The sequence below is a fragment of the Bos indicus genome, chromosome 12, assembly GCF_029378745.1.
Source record: "Bos indicus isolate NIAB-ARS_2022 breed Sahiwal x Tharparkar chromosome 12, NIAB-ARS_B.indTharparkar_mat_pri_1.0, whole genome shotgun sequence".
Taxonomy (NCBI): Eukaryota; Metazoa; Chordata; class Mammalia; order Artiodactyla; family Bovidae; genus Bos; species Bos indicus.
In genome coordinates, this window is record NC_091771.1 from 74,755,444 (window position 1) to 74,774,398 (window position 18,955).

Here is an 18,955-nt window from a genome sequence, read left to right on the forward strand (position 1 = left end):
ATTAAGAGAAATTAATGGTAAGGTTTTATTGATCCACCTTTCACATCTGAATAAAAAAAGCAAAAGTTTTTTTTGAAAAAAAAAAGAACATTTATGGACATTGATGAATATGTGTGGCTACAGAAGGGTCACGTGTTACAGATGTCCAGAATTGGACAGTCATCAAACATCATTTTAATAGTCATTTTCAGCTCTGTTAGTAGAAATAAATGGAAAAACTTCATTTTTATTGTTTGTCTCCCTTTAGGAGAAGGTAAAAATATTCAAAAGTATATAATCTACTTATTGACTGAGGCTTCTTAAAGAACTGTAATTCCACACCTTTGAGAGCACATTCTGAGAGGAAGCCTACCTACCAGGAAGAAGGGCCACCAGAAAATTCAGGTGTTCAACACACACAAGAATAAGTGATAAAATGGGGGGGGGGTTGGAGAGAAATATTAATTAAATAAACCTTAAAATACTGGATTCTTTTCTTTTACCAAAAATAAGGAATTATCCATTAAGAAGCAAAAATAAATAAGCTGCTAAGAAATTAGCTTACATTGTCTCCAGAATTTCAGAACCTCTCTCCTACAGACACATTTATTGTATTTGAAGACAGTTTGTGATGAATGTAAAATCTTCTGACATGGCATACATATGTGAGAAAATATGTATATATTTTTATTAACTTTAAGCAGATGGAAAGTGAAAGTGAAAGTCAGTCAGTCATGTCCAACTCTTTGCAATCCCATGAACTATAGCCTGCCAGGCTTCTCTGTTCATAGAGATACTCCAGGCAAGAATACTGGAGTGGGTAGCCATTCCCTTCTCCAGGGGATCTTTCCAATCCAGGGATAGAACCTTTGTCTCTTGTGGCTCTGCACTGCAGGTGGATTCTTTACCATCTGAGACACAAGGGAAGCCCTCAAGCAGCTGGAGGAGAACATTAAAAAAAAACTTTGTAAGATTATGTTAAAAAAAAAAAAGAGAGAAGAAAGGGTTTTATTATTTTATGTAAGAATTGCTTTTATGCCATATAACAGGAAGGAGACCTGAAAAGGCTAAGAACAGAAAGATAAACATCACCATGTTCTCAACTTCGGCACTTTGCCTGACGCACCACTGGAACATCCCCATGAGTGTGAGCGTGAGAGACAGGACCAGGCCAACCTGCCCGAGATCCAAAGCTAAATGAGGAAGAAGAGGAATAAAGTCAGTCTCCTTCTCAACCCCTCACACAGGTCCTTCTGTCACTTTACAAAGACGACTCCTTTATTTTTATGATTTTTATTGAAGTATAGTTGATTTACAAAACTGTGTTAGTTTCAGGTGTAAAGTGAATTAGCCAAATATATACATATAATCTGCTCTTTTAAAACTATTTTCCCATATATGTTATTACAGAGTATTAAATAGAATCCCCTGTGCTATACAGTAGGTCCTTTTTAGTTATCTATTTTATTATATAGTAGTGAGAAGACTCCTTTATAGTATTTAAATCATTAGCATGTAATGATATTATCACTCATAATATTACTTCTGTTGTATGAGACAATAATATAGTAAACACACACACACACACATTCACACACACACTGCTAGGGACTTCCCTGGTGGTTCAATAGCTAAGACTCTGAACTCCCAATGCAGGGGGCCCAGGTTCGATCCCTGGTCAGGCAAAGAGACTTCAAATGCCACAACTAAGAATTCACATGCTGCAACTAAATTCCTTCCTGTTATAACTAAGACTAAAGAGCCTGCATGCCCCAACTAAGACCCAGTACAGCCAAACAAACAAATAAATTTTTAAAAAGTTATTATGAATTTAGAAAGAGCTAACAAAATTGTTGTTGTTCAGTCACTAAGTCATGTCTGACTCTGTGACACCATAGACTGTAGCATGCCAGGCTTCCCTGTCCTTTGTTATCTCCCAGAGTTTGCTCAAATTCACGTCCATTGAGTTCATTATGCTGTCTAACCATCTCATCCTCTACCACCTCATTCTCCTCCTGCCTTAAATCTTTCCCAGTATCAAGGTCTTTCCTAATGAGTCAGCTCTTTGCATCAGGTGGTAAAAGTATTGGAGCTTCAGCATGAGTCCTTCCAGTGAATATTCAGGGTTGATTTCCTTTAGGATTTCCTAATTTGATCTTGCTGTCCAAGGGACTCTCAAAAGTCTTCTCCAACATCACAACTTGAAAGCATAATTCTTCGGCCCTCAGCCTTCTCAATGGCCCAACTTTTACATCCATTGACAACTCTTACACTACTACTGGAAAAAACATAGCTTTCACTATATGGACCTTTGATGGCAAAGTGATATCTCTGCTTTTTAATATTCTGTATAGATTTGTCATAGCTTTGCTGCCAAGAAGCAAACGTCTTTTCATTCATGGCTACAGTCACAGTTCGTAGTGATTTTTGGAAACCAAGTAAACAAAATCTGTCACTGCATTCAATGTTTCCCCATCTATTTGCCATGAATTGATGAGACCGGATGCCATAATCTTAGATCTCTGAATGCTGTTTTAAGCCAGCTTTTTCACTCTGCTCTTTCACTTTCATCAAGAGGCTCTTCAGTTTCTCTTCACTTTCTGCCATTAGAGTGGTATCATCTGCATATCTGAAGTTATTGATATTTCTCCCAGCAATCTTGACATCAGCTTGAGCTTCATCCAGCCTGGCATTTTGCATGAGGTATTCTGCACATAAGTTAAATAAACATAGTGACAACATATAGCCTTGTCATACTGCTTTCCTGGGTTTTGAACCAGTCCATTTTTCCATGTACAGTTCTGTTTTTTCTTGACCTGCTTACACGTTTCTCAGGAGACAGGTAAGATGGTCTGGTATTGCTATCTTTTTCAGAATTTTCCACAGTTTATTGTGATCCACAGAGTCAAAGCCTTTCACATAGTCTTTTCTGGAATTCCCTTGCTTTCTCTATGATCCAATAAATGTTGGCAATTTGATCTCTGGTTCCTCTGCCTTTTCTAAACCCAGCTTGTACAGTTGGAAGTTCCCAGTTCACATATTGTTGAAATCTTGTTTGAAGGATTTTGAGTATATCCTTACTAGCATGTAAAATTAGTGCAATTGTATGATAGTTTGAACATTTTTTGGCATTGCATTTCTTTGGGATTGGAATGAAAACTGACCTTTTTCAGTCCATGGCCACTACTAACTTTTCCAAATTTGCTGGCATATTACATGAACAGCATCATCTTTTAGGATTTGAAATAGCTAGGCTGGAATTCCATTACCTCCACTAACTTTGTTCATAGTGATGCTTCCTAAGGTCCACTTAGCTTCACCCGCCAGGATGTCTGGCTCAAGATGAATGACGACACAATCGTGGTTATCCAGGTCATTAAGATCTTTTTGGTAAAGTTTTTCTGTGTATTCTTGACACTTCTTCCTAATCTCTTCTGCTTCTCTTAGGTCCTTACTCTAGGACCTTCTCTTTGTCCTTTATCCATATTAATCTCACCTGGATTGAGATACACTTGACAGTATAATATAGTTGAGGATGCCATTGTTCAGATTCTTATCCTTATGCTTCGATTATCATTATGTAATTTCTCTCTCTACAACCAATGTAGCTACAGTTGAAATCACAAAAACAAGGCAGTGGGTTCTAAGAGCCAGTGATTTTAAATCTAAAATATTACTCTCATTTTCCCACTATTAAAGACTGTGATTCTGGGCTATTTCAATGGAATAGTGAGGGATGGTGAATTCATGCTGCACTTTCCAACAACTGCTCATCTGGGACCCACACAGCAGTGAGTATACTGTTTTTGCTATAGAGAATCTTTCTCAGACCCCTACAATGAAGGGATCCAAGTAGCCCTAAAGCTAAAACCTAAAACCTAATCTGTACAAATAGCTTAACAGTAAACCTGGTTCTCTCTATCCAGCTATAGGACACTACCTGGGATTTTCAGAAGGTCATCTTGCTACAGTTATGTAGACCTCAACACATTCAAAGAAAGGTAAAAAGATAAAAGATCTCAGTGAAGACCTACTGTAAACAAACAAACAAACAAGCAAACAACTCAAGAGCAATCTACTGATTCAGTGCAATCCCTATCAAATTGCCAATGGCATTTTTCACAGAATTAGAACAAAAAGTTTACATTTTGTATGGAAACACAAAATACCATGAATAGCCAATCTAATTGTGAGAAAAAGAAGAAAAATGAAGCTAGAAGGAATCACGCTGTCTTCAGACTATACTAGAAAGCTACAGTAATTGAAACAGTAGACTACTAGCACCAAACTCAGAAATGTAGATCAATGGAACAGGACAGAAAGCCCAGCAATAAATCCATGCACCTGTGCTACCTAAGACAAAGGAAGAAAGAATACACAATGGAGAAAAGACAGTTTCTTTAATAATTGGTGCTGGGAAAACTGGACAGCTACATGTAAAAGAATAAAATCAGAACACTCCCTAAGACCATAAACAAAAATAAACTCAAAATAAAGACATAAATGTAAGACCAGACACTAGAAAACTCTTAGATGAAAACATAGGAAAAACTCTGACATAAATTGCAGCAAACTTTTTTACCCACCTCCTAGAGCAATGAAAATAAATGAAACACAAATAAATGGGACCCAATTAAGCTTAAAATTTTTGCACAGGGGAAAAAAAAAAACACACATAAAAAATACCAAGACAACCTGTAGAATGGGGGAAGTATTTGCAAATGAAGTGGCTGACAAGGGATTACTCTCCAAAATATAAAAGCAGTTCATGCAGTTCAATGTCAAAAATAAATAAATGACCCAATGAAAAAATGGGCAGAAGATTAAAACAGACATTATCCTGTAAACATACAGATGGCCATAAAGCACATGAAAAGATGGTCAACATCTCTAATTATTAGAGAATTGCATATCAAAACTACAGTGGGAAAAAATGAAAAAAAAAAAAAAAAAAACTACAGTGAGGTTTTACCTTAAATCAGTCAGAATGACCATCATCAAAAACTACAAACAATAAGTACTGAAGAGGATGTAGAGAAAAGGGAACCCTCCTACACTGTTGGTGGGAATGTAAACTGGCACAGCCACTATGGAGAACAATATGGAGGTTCCTTTAAAAACTAAAACTAGAGCTACCATATGATCCAGCAATCTCACTCCAGGGCATATATCCAGAGAAAACCATAATTCCTAAGGATACATGCACCCTAATATTTACTGCAGCAGTATTTACAACAGCCAGGACGTGGAAGCAACCTAAAGGCCTGTCAACAGAGCAATGGACAAGGAAGATGTGGTTCCATACATACAATGGAATGTTACCCAGCCATTAAAAAGGGCAAAATAATGCCATTTGCAGCAAACATGGCTGGACTTAGAGATTTTCAAACTGAGTGAAGTAAGAGAAAAATAGACTATGATATTGCTTACATATGGAATATAACAAAAGGTTACAAAAGAACTTATCTACAAAACAGAAGTAGAGTAACAGATATAGAAAATAAACATGGTTACCAGGGGATAAGGGAGGGAAGGGATATATTGGAAGACTGGGATTGACACATACATACTACTATATGTAAAATATTAAAAAGATAACTAATAAGAAACTACTGTAAAGTACAGAGAACTCTGTAATGATCTATATGGGAAAAGAATCTAAAAAAGAGTGGATATATGTATATGTATAGCAGATTGACTTTGCTGTACATCGGAAACTAAGACAACTGTGTAGATGAACTATACCCAAATAAAACATAACATAAAAATAAAAGAATGGCCCGAGTGAGCCAAAGCAAAGGCCCAAGGCACCACAGGTCTGCTGGAGCAAGCACGTCATACCTGGTCTTTGCTCCTAAAGATTCCGAAAGTGAAAAACAGAAATTCTTTTCTAAAGGACAGTTCATTTGAAGTATTAATCAAAATGCAAATTACTAAAAAATATATATACATGCACCCCAATGCTCATGGGGTATGAAAAAAGAATCTTTTAAAAAATGGATATATGTATAACAGATGCACTTGGCTATACACCTGAAGTTAACACATCATAAATTAACCATACATCAATCAAAAAAAAATTTTAATGGTCTCGACAAGAACCTACTGTAAATAAATAAGTAAATGGAAAAAAATATAAAGGTTCTCATCAAGACACAAATGACTTCACATGGACATTGTGGAGTCACATGCTGCACACTTTAACACAACTCATTAGAACCGAGTATATATTAGACAAGATGACAAGTGTTTAATAACTACAAACAAAGCTATAAACGGTAAACATACCACAAATATTCGCATCTGTACTTACTTTCTGCCAGAATCAGGGCCCCAAAGGCAACAAGGGTGACAAAGATGGCACAGGTGACGTCCAGATACACAGCGAGCCATCGGGACGTCGTCAAAAGCAGGAACCAAGCCTCTGCATTTGTGAACCGTAATAAGCATAATACATAAACAGAAAAACCATGTTAACTGCTTCTAATGAGGGAGAGCATTTCCTCAGCTGAGGTACAGAAGATTTTATACAAGGTAGGAGAGCAAAGCCACACACTCAAGGAACCTGAAGATTCCAGAAAACTAGGTTATAACCCAAGACAAGGTATGGGACACACAGGAATCAGTCCAGGAAGCAAGCATTATACTGGATGCTTGGGGCTGGTGCACTGGGAAAACCCAGAGGGATGGTACAGGGAGGGAGGAGGGAGGAGGGTTCAGGATGGGGAACACGTGTATACCTGTGGCAGATTCATGTTGATATGTGGCAAAACCAATACAATATTGTAAAGTTAAAAAATAAAATTAAATTAAAAAAAAAAAAAAGAAAATGTCAATCCACAGGTTATCAACAGAAATACGATCACAAGAAAGAAGATGGAAAATCGTCTCATTGGTGCATTTTCTGCAGTGCCGGGCCTCAGTGTGAAGATCGTCCTCTCACATGCCTACTGTTCCCAGCTCTCAGACAGCAGAGCTCACACTGTTTCCAGCACCTTCTGCACTCACCACAGGGCCCTGCAGTGTTTATTCTTAGGAGCCAGTATCTACATGACCATCAGCCAACAGGATCTGCATGTGGCTTTCAAAATGCTATTTTATCTTCAAAATACAGTAACGATTGAAAAGTTTGACCAGGATTTTATAGACTTAGAGGAAATTCTGAATTTTCTACCTAGGAAAAACAACTTCACTGATACAAAGTATAATCAAGTGGGTGGCAAATCAGGAAATTAGTTTCGTCAATCACATCTGCTACCCTCCATGCTCTGAAAAGAGTTGGCAAACTACAGCCTGGGGGACAAGAATAGCGACCACCTGGTTCTGAAAAGGAAATATTATTGGAAAACAGCCATTTACTGATGTATTATCTTTGCCTGTCTTTGCGCTACAACAGCCAAGGTGAGTAGTTGCAATAGACACAGTATAGCACACAAAGCCTACAATATTTTCTATCTGGATCTTTGCAAAAAACAAAATTTTACTGAGTCCTGCCCTAAAGAGATAGAAGTCCACAGGGCACAGTGATGGAAGGACAATGCAAGCCAGTCAGTGGAGAAAAGCAGGGGCTGACAGGGAAGAGGGGAGCACAGAAGGGATGCTGAAAGGAAGGGGTGGGCGAGGTGGGTGGCATAGGGGGACATGCAGGTGACACAGAGAGAAGTGCTGGCCTACTAGGCCACCTGAGATGGAGATCAGGCCTCAGAAGGCAGCACATCCCATCTGAAATTATTTCCAGAAACTTACAGACCTGAGTGCAAATCCTGATATGCATCAAACAGCTCCTGAAAGCTCTTTTCAGCTTTGTATGCTCTGATGGTCCGGAGTCCCCGCAGAGAAGATGCTAAGTGAGAAAATACCGGGCTCCGTGCTGGGGAAGCAGAGACAGACACACAACAGAGAAAGTCAGGGAAGCTGGATGTGAGGAAACCCACTGACTCCTGGGGTATGTCGTGACTGCTGCTGCTGCTGCTGCTGCTAAGTCACTTCAGTTGTGTCCGACTCTCTGAGACCCCATAGACGGCAGCCCACCAGGCTCCGCCATCCCTGGGATTCTCCAGGCAAGAACACTGGAGTGGGTTACCATTTCCTTTTCCAATGTATGAAAGTGAAAAGTGAAAGCTAAGTCGCTCAGTCATGTCCGACCCTCAGTGACACCATGGACTGCAGCCTTCCAGGCTCCTCCATCCATGGGATTTTCCAGGCAAGAGTACTGGAATGGGGTGCCATTGCCTTCTCCATATGCGGTGACACCTCCCACCAATAGGAATCCTCTATGTGACCCTCACTCCTGTTCACATCAGGTTTCACTTTAATGACCTGGGAATGAAAGATTCTCTTTGAACCTATGTTTGACCAAATTCATTCACAGCTAGATTTAGATAAATTCTTTACTGGTTCTTTCATCAAGGTCCTCTCAAACATGCTTCCCTCCAAATTCTCCTGGCATCTCTCCAGGTGGAAATTGTTCACAAATTTTTAAAAATTTATTGAAGTATAGTTGATTTACAATAATGTGTTAGTTTCAGGTATATAGTATATTCACTCAGTTATTTTTTTCTGATTATATTCCATTACAGGTTATTACGAGACGCTGAATAAAATTTCCTGTGCTTTACAGTAAATTCTTGTTGCATACCTATTTCAAATAGTAGTGTGTCTATTAATCCCATATTTCTACTTTGTTCCTCCCTCCCTCCCAATCCCCTTTGGTAAGTTTGTTTTCTATGTCTCTGAGTCTATTTCTATTTTGTGTACAGATTTATTTGTATTATTTTTAGATTCCACGTATAAGTGATACCATATTTGTCTTTCTCTGACGTTTTTTTTAATATTATTCTCTAAATCCATCCATGTTGCTTCAAATGGCTATATTTTTTTTTCTTTTTCATTGTTAACTAATTTTTGAATCAGTAACATTCTAAAATTTAATTCCTCATTAGAGTCCTCACCACCCTGAATTTTGATGAGTCAGTACATCCCCCACCCTGGACCAGAGCCAGACACAGGACAGGATGAGACGAGTAAGGGAGCAGACAGTCTGCCACCTCCCCCGTCCTGGGCCTCCCCCTGCACCTGTGCCAGGAGCCTCTGTGCGGATCACAGAGCATCTGGTGCTGCATCGCCCTAATGCTCACAGGACCCGGCAGATGAGAAACCTTTGAATGGTCTTGACTTCTGCTCCGGGAGCCTGATGGATGCTTTCATAACTGCCCTGATGGATCTCTGAACCGCAACATGATCTCACACTTTCCCTTTGTCCTTTGTTCACACAAAGAGCTGAAAGTGACTCATTGGTGCCTTTGTTCATGCAGTTGAGTACCTGTGTTCTCATTCCCGCATCCACACTGCTCTCTCTCTCTCTCTTCACTCTATTGACTAACTTTTTAGCTTCCTATAATGTTTTGCTTATAAGAGCAACATAAACTCAGATGGAGCTCATGCTCCAAATAATAAAGGCAAGGGACTGTGTTCAGGCCTTTTCTTCAGCCCAGCAGGTGTCCCAACCCACCCCCAGAACTCAGACAGGAACCAGGGTGTTCACAGGGATGATGCAGGGGTATTACTGGGCCCATCACCCTGTCAGGAAAATGCCAAGAGTCCAGCTCCAGAGAGCACAGAAAACTCACCAGAACCAGGCTCTCATTTCCTAAGTAAATGAGGTTACATCAATACTATCCATCACAGACAGGGCTTCTGAGCAGGAAGCAGACATGGTTGTTCCCCCAGGGAGAGTCCTGGAATGAACTCTCCAGAGTGGCCTCCCTCACCTGCTTCCCTGTCAGGAGATCAAAGTGCAGCTGATTCTCTCTAGCAGGGATGGAGGGCAGGGAGGACTTTAGAAACCAGGTTTCATCTCAGCCTTGAACACCAGGGAACCAAACACCCCATCACCGACCTCACCTCATGCCCAAGAGTTACAGGCTGGGGGAATCTGGGCCTGTAAAAATCTATCCTGCTTCTCTCAAACTCCATTTAGGGCTGAGCAGGATGCCAGGATGAGTGAACTGGAGGGTCTGCAAAGAAAATTAGCTAGTATAGGGGGAGAGGGGATGTTAAGGCTCCGGTGGTGTGTTGCCCAAAGTAACACTTTTCCCACAAGCACTGAGCTCGCTGTCCTGAAGCAGACTATGTCCCAGTAATGGTGTCAGCTCACAGTCACAGACACATGTAACCCTACACTTCACATGACTAATGTCTGTGCTTCCCACAACCCTGAGGACACTTGGGAACACACACCCCCAAGACAGCAGATCTTCCCGGGCAGGATGACCCCAGGCTGACAGCCCTGCTGCAGATGATCACTCAAGCTATATGAGACCTGCTAGTTGTGAGTAAGTTCTTGATTGCCTCATGTTCAAGGTTCCAGTGTCTTTGGTCATGACCAGCAAGTACTTTACAGGCATCAGTTCAAGAAATCCTCATTAGAACTCCAGACACTAAGGGATTAAGAGCACTCACTGCCAAAGATTAACTATTTGAACCCACCAAAGTGAAAGACCTGGGTGTGAGACATGACTTTCTTAATCCCAAGGTTGTGCTTTTAATCACAACAGCAGTGTCTCAGTTCAGTTCAGTTCAGTCTCTCAGTCGTGTCCGACTCTTTGAGATCCCATGAACCGCAGCATGCCAGGCCTCCCTGTCCATCACCAACTACTGGAGTTCACTCAAACTCATGCCCATTGAGTCGGTGATGCCATCCAGCCATCTCATCCTCTGTTGTCCCCTTCTCCTCCTGCCTCCAATCCCTCCCAGCATCAGAGTCTTTTCCAATGAGTCAACTCTTTGCATGAAGTGGCCGAAGTACTAGAGTTTCAGCTTTAGCATCATTCCTTCCAAAGAACACCCAGGACTGATCTCCTTTAGAATGGACTGGTTGGATCTCCTTGCAGTCCAAGGGACTCTCAAGAGTCTTCTCCAATACCACAGTTCAAAAGCATCAATTCTTCGGCACTCAGCTTTCTTCACAGTCCAACTCTAACATCCATACATGACTACTGAAAAAACCATAGCCTTGACTAGACGGACCTTTGTTGGCAAAGTAATGTCTTTGCTTTTGAATATGCTAGCAGTGTCTCAGAGGGAGAATAATCAGGGTTAAGGATGCCTGCGTGTGACGATGTGCATTTTTCTCCAGGCTTTGTTATATATGTTCAGAAAACCCTCAGGTACCATCCAACAGCTTCACCACTACTGCACATCTTATTAAGCATCTGAGGTTGAACAGAGTTCCTGGGAATCTAGTATGAGAACTCCTTAAAACAGCAGACTTGATGATCCATGGTCCTAACACACCTGACACACATCTTAACCCTCCCCTAACAATGCTTGTAGCAGACTTTGCTAGTTGATCCTGGCACCTTTCAGACAGAGTTTGGATATGGCTTCATTATTCAGGCACTGCCAAAGGCAAAAAGCTGGTTAGAGAAAGACAACCAAATACCACCCTGGTTTTATGTACTTTCCATTGCTATGCTCACTTTTGTAAAAATGTTCCCCTCAAAACCCTATTATAATTAGCTGCCAAATGTCATTAAGATGAAAATATCAACCTAAGCTTCCAGAGGCAGTTAGGCAGTAGGATCTGAAACTAAACCTCAGGACATCAGCAGTCTTTCACAGCACAAGCAGGATTATGCCTTCTGGTCATAGCAGTCAGGTGTCCTTTTTGCTGGTGGCTCCAGTAGTGACCTGAAGATATATTCTCACTCACTCAGTTGCTCAGATGTGTCTGACTCTTTCTGACTCCATGAACTGTAGCCCACCAGGCTCTTCTGTCCATGGGATTATATGGGCAAGAATACTGGACTGGGTTGCTATTTTCTCTTCCAGGAAATCTTCCCAACCTAGGGACTGAACTCATTTCTCCTGCATGTCCTGCATTGGCAGGCAGATTCTTTTATCACTGAGCCACCTGGGAAGCCCTAAAACATACTTTCAGTTACTACTTAGAGAAAACAATGGTGTCATCATTTCAGGCACAGACCCACCACCTAGAGACAGCATAAACAGGTCTAATCAGCTGGCCACCACATTTGGTTACCTGGGGTGTGTAGGAGGCAGAATCTCGATTGAATTTAGTGTCCAACTGATTACAGAGTACTAGGATGCAGGAAAATCCACATATCCCACAGAGATGATGCCAAAGTTCTCAGACTCTCCATCTCAAATACTGAGAAAACCCTGCACTTCTTTTTAAAAGAGCCTCAGGAGCAGCCCTTCTCTCCAATTCTGTATGGATGCCTTCCCCAGGCAAAAATTTCTGTCAAGTGTTCCTTCTGGAACAACCCCTCATTGAACATACCAGAGAGCTGCTTTTCAGCAAGACTCTTGAATGACCCCATTTCATGGGCAGCCTCAAACCATAAAATATTTGAAGTCTTGTCTTCACAGAAGACTGGATGGAGCTCATCATTCCTCTTCTGCCTCCCCAGGTCCTTCCATCAGTCAAGTCACATCAGCAGAATGCCACACACACCTGGACTCTACTTCTCCCCATCCATTCAAATACCTCACAAAACTGGACCTTACAAAAGTTAGCTAGTTCTCTTGATGACTGAAATTTTTCTTTACATCTTTTATGAAATGGATGATCCCTATCCTTTTTGCAACTAATTAGAAAATATCTCTTTAAAAGGTGAAATTGTTAGTCACTCAGTCATGTCCAACTCTTTGTGGCCGCATGAACTGTAGTCCACCAGGATCTTCTCTCTATGGAATTCCCCATGCAAGAATACTGGAGTGAGTTGCCATTTCCTTCTCCAGGGTAACTTCCCAACCCAGGGTTTGAACCAGGGTCTCCTGCATTTCAGGAAGATTCTGAAGTCAACAGGGAAGCATCTTATGTGTTTATTATAAAAACAGAACATGCAACTGCCACGGTGAAAAAAAAAAAAAAACTCCTTTGAATGGATAACAGATTTTTTTCCACTTGGTAGATACAAAGAACCATGAGGCTCAATATTCTCAGAATCTAGGCTTGGTTTCTAGAAGGTTAAGTTGGTATTAATTTGTAATAATTATTTATGGTTGAAGTCTCTGATATGAACATATCCCCACCTTACTTTTTGGCTATAGTTTTTATAACTGTTAAAAATATATACTTCTACTTTTCTTATTAGTTTTAATATTGGTGAAATATGTGCATGAATAATAAGATAAATTAAATCATTTCATCATCTGTGATTGCCTGCACAATAGAATGATTAGTCATAAAATGTGATCCCCATTATTTTTTTTTTTGGATGCACCTTGCAGGTTCTTAGTTCCCTGACCAGGGATTGAAGCAGCAGAAGCACAGAGTCTTAACCATAGGACCACAGGCAAGTCCCTGTTCCCATTATTCTAAAACTAGGAAGCTGAATGGAGTAATAAACTAAATGAATACTGAACAGATCCCCCTCTTGTATCCTCCTAAGGGATTCTTTTCAGCATTGTTTATATGAAAAGCTTTAAGAAGTGGGGGACCACAAACAGTGTGGTGTCACCCCAAATACTAGTAATGATAAAGAGCAAACCTGAAAATAACCGGGCTTATCTTTCAATAGGGCTTCCCTGGTAGATCAGACAGTAAAGAATCCACCTGCAATGCAGGAGACCTGGATTCAGTCCCTGGGTCTGGGAAGATCCTCTGGAGAAGGGAATGGCTACCCACTCCACTATTTTTGCCTGGAGAATTCCATGAACAGAGGAGCCTGGTGGGCTACAGTCCATGGAGTTGCAAAAAGTCAGACACAACTGAGTGACTAACATATGTCTTTCTAATACATTTAACAACTTCAACATACTTGAACATGTGAAAAAAGTATTTTTCAAATATATCACTTCTGACATATATTTCATGAGGTCTCCTTTACTTTTCTAATCTTTTCCTTTCCTTGTCATTTCTGGTAACTTCAGGAGGAGAAAAATTGTCTATTTTCCTCCTATATTAGTTCCAACATGATAAAATATTTTTAAGAAAAGTATTTACAGAGTGGATACTCTGTGTTAGGAAATATGTCATGAACAAGACAGAAATGGTCCCTGTCCTCATGGTGCTCACATTCATTCTCCTTGTGCTAAAATGCAAAGATGCAGCTGACCTGCCACCAGTTTATTTGCCTTAAGAACCACGCCGACTCACAGTGGCTATAACATTCAATTATCTAATGTTGACTTGTGAGAAATTCCAGAAGACAGAGTCTGCAGAATTTCAGGGGTCTGGTTAATTATTGCATAAATGGAGGCCAGCCTGCATTGCCATCCCAACCTGAGAGCCCCGGTACTCACTTGTACATTCCAGGCGTTTCACATCGCACGATGTCCTTAAGAAATACCACCGGAGGACAAAGAAAATAATGCCAAGTGGAATCACAGGTATAGCAATCCAAGGAATCGCAGCCACCATCACGACCACCATACCAACCACAAGAAGAAAAGTCTGAAATAGCAAAAATAGATGCAGAGGCCTCCTTATGAAGGGTACTTTTCAAAGATAAACTGTTATGATTTGTTCTATTAGGATTAAACTCCTTCCCTCAAAAAGGATTTGTTGGGACAGCAGGGAATCTTTCTCTTCCAAATAAATACAATTATAGGTGGTCCTCATGATATTTAGTGCATATGCCGAACAGGATGATAAGAATTTTCTAGGTATCCGCACTTGTGATACACTCAGTAGCCCTTTGAGGCAGGCATTACCACTTTTAACAGATGATAATATTTAAGGCTCAGAGAGTAGGCGCTGAATCCCAAACTATCAGGAGTCAGAAGGTGTTACTAGAGAGATGAGTGAGCAGGCATCACAGGTGAGGAATCCAGATGCCTCAGCTATACATGGAGGAATAAAGAAGTGGTTAAATACAAAGTTGTGTCCAGAATGTGTCCAGAAAAGTAGGACAAAATTTAAATGTTGATCTTTGGAAGTAGGAATTTCTCTTTCAAGATTTTCTATCCATACTTAATACTTACTGAGTGTTGACTGTATACAGAGCTATACCTTCAAACCTTCACATGTATTAACTCATTAATCCTCACAATAGCTCTATCTAGTAACAGTATTGTCTCATTTTACAGATGGAGAGAGTGAAGCACAAGAAGAGGAAAAACAACTTGATGAACATTGCAAAGCCTAAGTCATGAAACTGGGAAGTCCATGTCATGAGTCTTTATGACATATATAAGCTTGCCCCCAATATACAGCCATCTTTCTATTGTTATAGTAAGTGTTTAAAATGCCTGTTCCAAAGGTTAATGATTGTAACAATGACAGATTCCATTTACCAAGTGTTTACTGTACGTAAGACAATGGGCTAAGAGTTCCATGAGCATTTTCTTAATCATCACATTATCCCATGAGATTATTCTATCTTGGTCAAAAAAAAAAAAAAAAAAAAGAGAGAGAGAGAGAGAGCAGGTAGAAGAGAAAACAAAATCATTGGTTTTTGCTGCTTTAAGCATCCATCTTTAGAAGGAAAATTATGATACCCTTACTTTTTAAGAATGCAATCAACATTTAAGAATGCAATCAACACTGCCTGCCTATTATGACAGTGGGGTGGGGTGGTGGGGATGTGCAGGTTCAGTCTGGGCCAAGGCCTACAAAGCTTATGATCTCAGGTGGATATGAATTCATGGTGATCTGCACAAGGCAGAGAGTGCTGGGGAAACACAGAGAAGAATTCAGGAACACTTTTAGACAATTCTAAGAAGAGAATTATGGCCAAATTTTACAGCCTGGTTGAAAAAATAGAAAGAGTGGTACGAAAACTTGCAGGCAGCAACTACCATTGATGGAAATTTTGACCAAAAAGGAGCTGAGATGAGAAGTTAAGATGCCTGTCTGAGTTAACACTGGTTGTTATGGGTCCTCTCAGCACCAGGACCTGCATCCATGCTCACCACCCCAGGACCTCCCCACCTTGTCACCCAGGGCAGCTGGCCCAGGCGCTTCTCTGAGGGATGGGTTAGGGGTGGTCATGCCTGTATCACAGAGACTTGGGTTATCATTTCACAGCTTTTCCTGATCAGTTTTCTCAGAGGATCTTCACAACCATCTTGTGAATGAGAAAAGTAAGAACTTCATTTTCATTTACAGATATGGCATAAAGATTGGAGGGTAAGTGGTTGTCCTAAGTTTTCCTAGAAGGATGGCAGGTCAAGGAGAAAGGCAGGAGCAGTTTGTACTCAGGGAATCCTAGAGTCTTGGCCACAGGCAGAAGGAGCCTAGAAGGAGGAGGAAAGGTCCAGAACTGTGACTCGGTATCCAGGAGACCTTGGGAACTAAACTATATTATCTGGATGGAGACACATGTGCTTTTCCTGTTTTTCACACATCTGCTGTGGTATCAAAATAAAACCCAGAGTGAAGAGGATGGGATTCTGAAGTAATACTTCCCAGTCATTAGTGGAAAAAATAGCCCTGACTGACCTCTCTCCTATTAGACCTACAGATGAACAACTGCTTTACAGCCACTGTATTATGCATTCCACCTGATAAAACCTTCATGTTCATGGGGAGGAGTTCTGGCAGCTCCTTCTAAGTCTGGTCTTAAGTCACCTGGCTTGCCATCGTTGATTGTCATAAGTGAAGTGAAGTCGCTCAGTCATGTCTGACTCTTAGCGACACCATGACTGCGGCCTATCAGGCTCCTCCATCCATGGGATTTTCCAGGCAAGAGTACTGGAGTGAGGTGCCATTGCCTTCTCCAAAGTCATAAAAACCTGCTAAAATGTCAATAAAAAATTCAAATTAGTTTTTTAGTATACTCACTGGCTTAAAGCTCAACATTCAGAAAACTAAGATCATGGCATCCAGTCCCATCACTTCGTAGCAAATAGATGGGGAAACAGTGGAAACAGTGGCTGATTTTATTTTGGGAGGCTCCAAAATCACTGCAGATGGTGATTGCAGCCATGAAATTAAAAGACACTTACTTCTAGGACTTCCCTGGTGGCTCAGACGGTAAAGCATTTGCCTACAGTGCAGGAGACCTGTGTTCAATCCCTGGGTCAGGAAGATCCTCTGGAGAAGGAAATGGCAATACACTCCAGTACTCTTGCCTGGAAAATCCCATGGACAGAGAAGCATAGTAGGCTACAGTCCACGGGGTTGCAAAGAGTCGGACACAACTGAACGACTTCACTTTCACTACTGCTTGGAAGGAAAGTTATGACCAACCTAGACATCATATTAAAAAGCAGAGACAATACTTTGTCAACAAAGGTCTATCTAGTCGAGGCTATGGTTTTTCCAGTAGTCATGTATGGATATGAGAGTTGGACTATAAAGAAAGCTGAGAGCCAAAGAACTGATGCTTTTGAACTGTGGTGTTGAAGAAGACTCTTGACAGTCCCTTGGACTGCAAGGAGATCTAGCCAGTCCATCCTAGAGGAGATCAGTCCTAGGTGTTTATTGGAAGGACTGATGTTGAAGCTGAAACTCCAATACTTTCGCCACCTGATGTGAAAAGCTGACTCATCTGAAAAGACTCTGATGTTGGGAAAGATTGAGGGCAGGAGGAGAAGGGGACAACAGAGGATAAGATGGTTGGATGGCATAACTGACTCAATGGACATGAGTTTGGGTAATCTCCGGGAGTTGGTGATGGACAGGGAGGCCTGTCGTGCTGCAGTTCATGGAGTCTCAAAGAGTAGGACACAACTGAGAGACTGAATTGAACTGAACTGAGAAGACTCACATCATTTGATGGAAAACATTCATCAGTTTCAATAATTTGGCTTTCCCCAGGTGAAGGCCTGTTAAGACTAACCCAGCCTGGAAGATAACCTGGGAAGCAGAGGTAAAATCAAAATGAAGGGCTCCACAGAAGCTGAGCCAATGCTTTTTCCTTAGGTATGCATTCGGTTCAGTTCAGTTCAGTCATTGAATCCTGTCTGACTCTTTGAGACCCCATGGACTGCAGCACCCCAGGCCTCCCTGTTCATCACCAACTTCTGGGGTTTACGCAAACTGATGACCATCACGTTGGTGATGCCATCCAACCATCTCATCCCCTGTTGTCCCCTTCTCCCACCTTCAATTTTTCCCAGTATCAGGGTCTTTTCAAATGAGTCAGTTCGTCGTCTCATGTGGCCAAAGTATTGGAGCTTCAGCTTCAACATCAGTCCTTCCAATGAACACTCAGGACTGATCTCCTTTAGGATGGACTGGTTGGATCTCCTTGCAGTCCAAGGGACTCTCAAGAGTCTTCTCCAACACCACAGTTCAAAACATCAATTCTTTGGCACTCAGCTTTCTTTATAGTCCAACTATCACATCCATACACGACTACTGGAAAAACTATCGCTTTGACTAGACAGACCGTTATCTGCAAAGTAATGTCTCTGCTTTTTAATATGCTACCTCAGTTCAATTCAGTTCAGTTCAGTCACTCAGTGTGTCCAACTCTCTGCAACCCCATGGATCACAGCACGCCAGGCTTCCCTGTCCATCACCAACTCGCGGAGCTCACTAAGACGCACGTCCATTGAGTCAGTGATGCCATCCAGTCATCTCACCCTCTATCGTCCCCTTCTTCTCCTGCTCCCAATCCCTCCCAGCATCAGAGTCTTTTCCAATGAGTCAACTCTTTGCATGAGGTGGCCAAAGTACTGGAGTTTCAGCTTCAGCATCATTCCCTCCAAAGAAATCCCAGGGCTGATCTTCAGAATGAACTGGTTGGATCACCTTGCAGTCCAAGGGACTCTCAAGAGTCTTCTCCAACACCACAGTTCAAAAGCATCAATTCTTTGGCACTCAGCTTTCTTCACAGTCCAACTCTAACATCCATACATGACCACTGGGGAAAAACCATAGCCTTGACTAGACAGACTTTTGTTGGCTAAGTGATGTCTCTGTTTTTCAATATGCTATCTAGGTTGGTCATAACTTTTCTTCCAAGGCGTAAGTGTCTTTTAATTTCATGGCTGTAGTCACCACGTGCAGTGATTTTGGAGCCCCCCAAAAATAAAAGTCTGACACTGTTTCCACTAT

At 41.2% G+C, this 18,955-nt stretch overlaps 1 protein-coding gene across 2 annotated transcripts in view; it reads right to left on the reverse strand.

The window, feature by feature from the left end:
- The window catches only part of LOC139186121 (ATP-binding cassette sub-family C member 4-like), a 171,945-nt gene that overhangs the window by 56,205 nt on the left and 96,785 nt on the right, over nucleotides 1-18,955 (reverse strand). For both annotated transcript variants that reach the window (XM_070799911.1, XM_070799910.1), the window contains exons 21-24: nucleotides 14,251-14,401; nucleotides 7,730-7,849; nucleotides 6,293-6,403; nucleotides 1,072-1,172 (exon numbers count right to left, since the gene is read on the reverse strand). In XM_070799911.1, coding sequence (XP_070656012.1) covers nucleotides 1,072-1,172; nucleotides 6,293-6,403; nucleotides 7,730-7,849; nucleotides 14,251-14,401 — 483 coding nt within the window. The remainder of the gene's footprint in view (nucleotides 1-1,071; nucleotides 1,173-6,292; nucleotides 6,404-7,729; nucleotides 7,850-14,250; nucleotides 14,402-18,955) is intronic.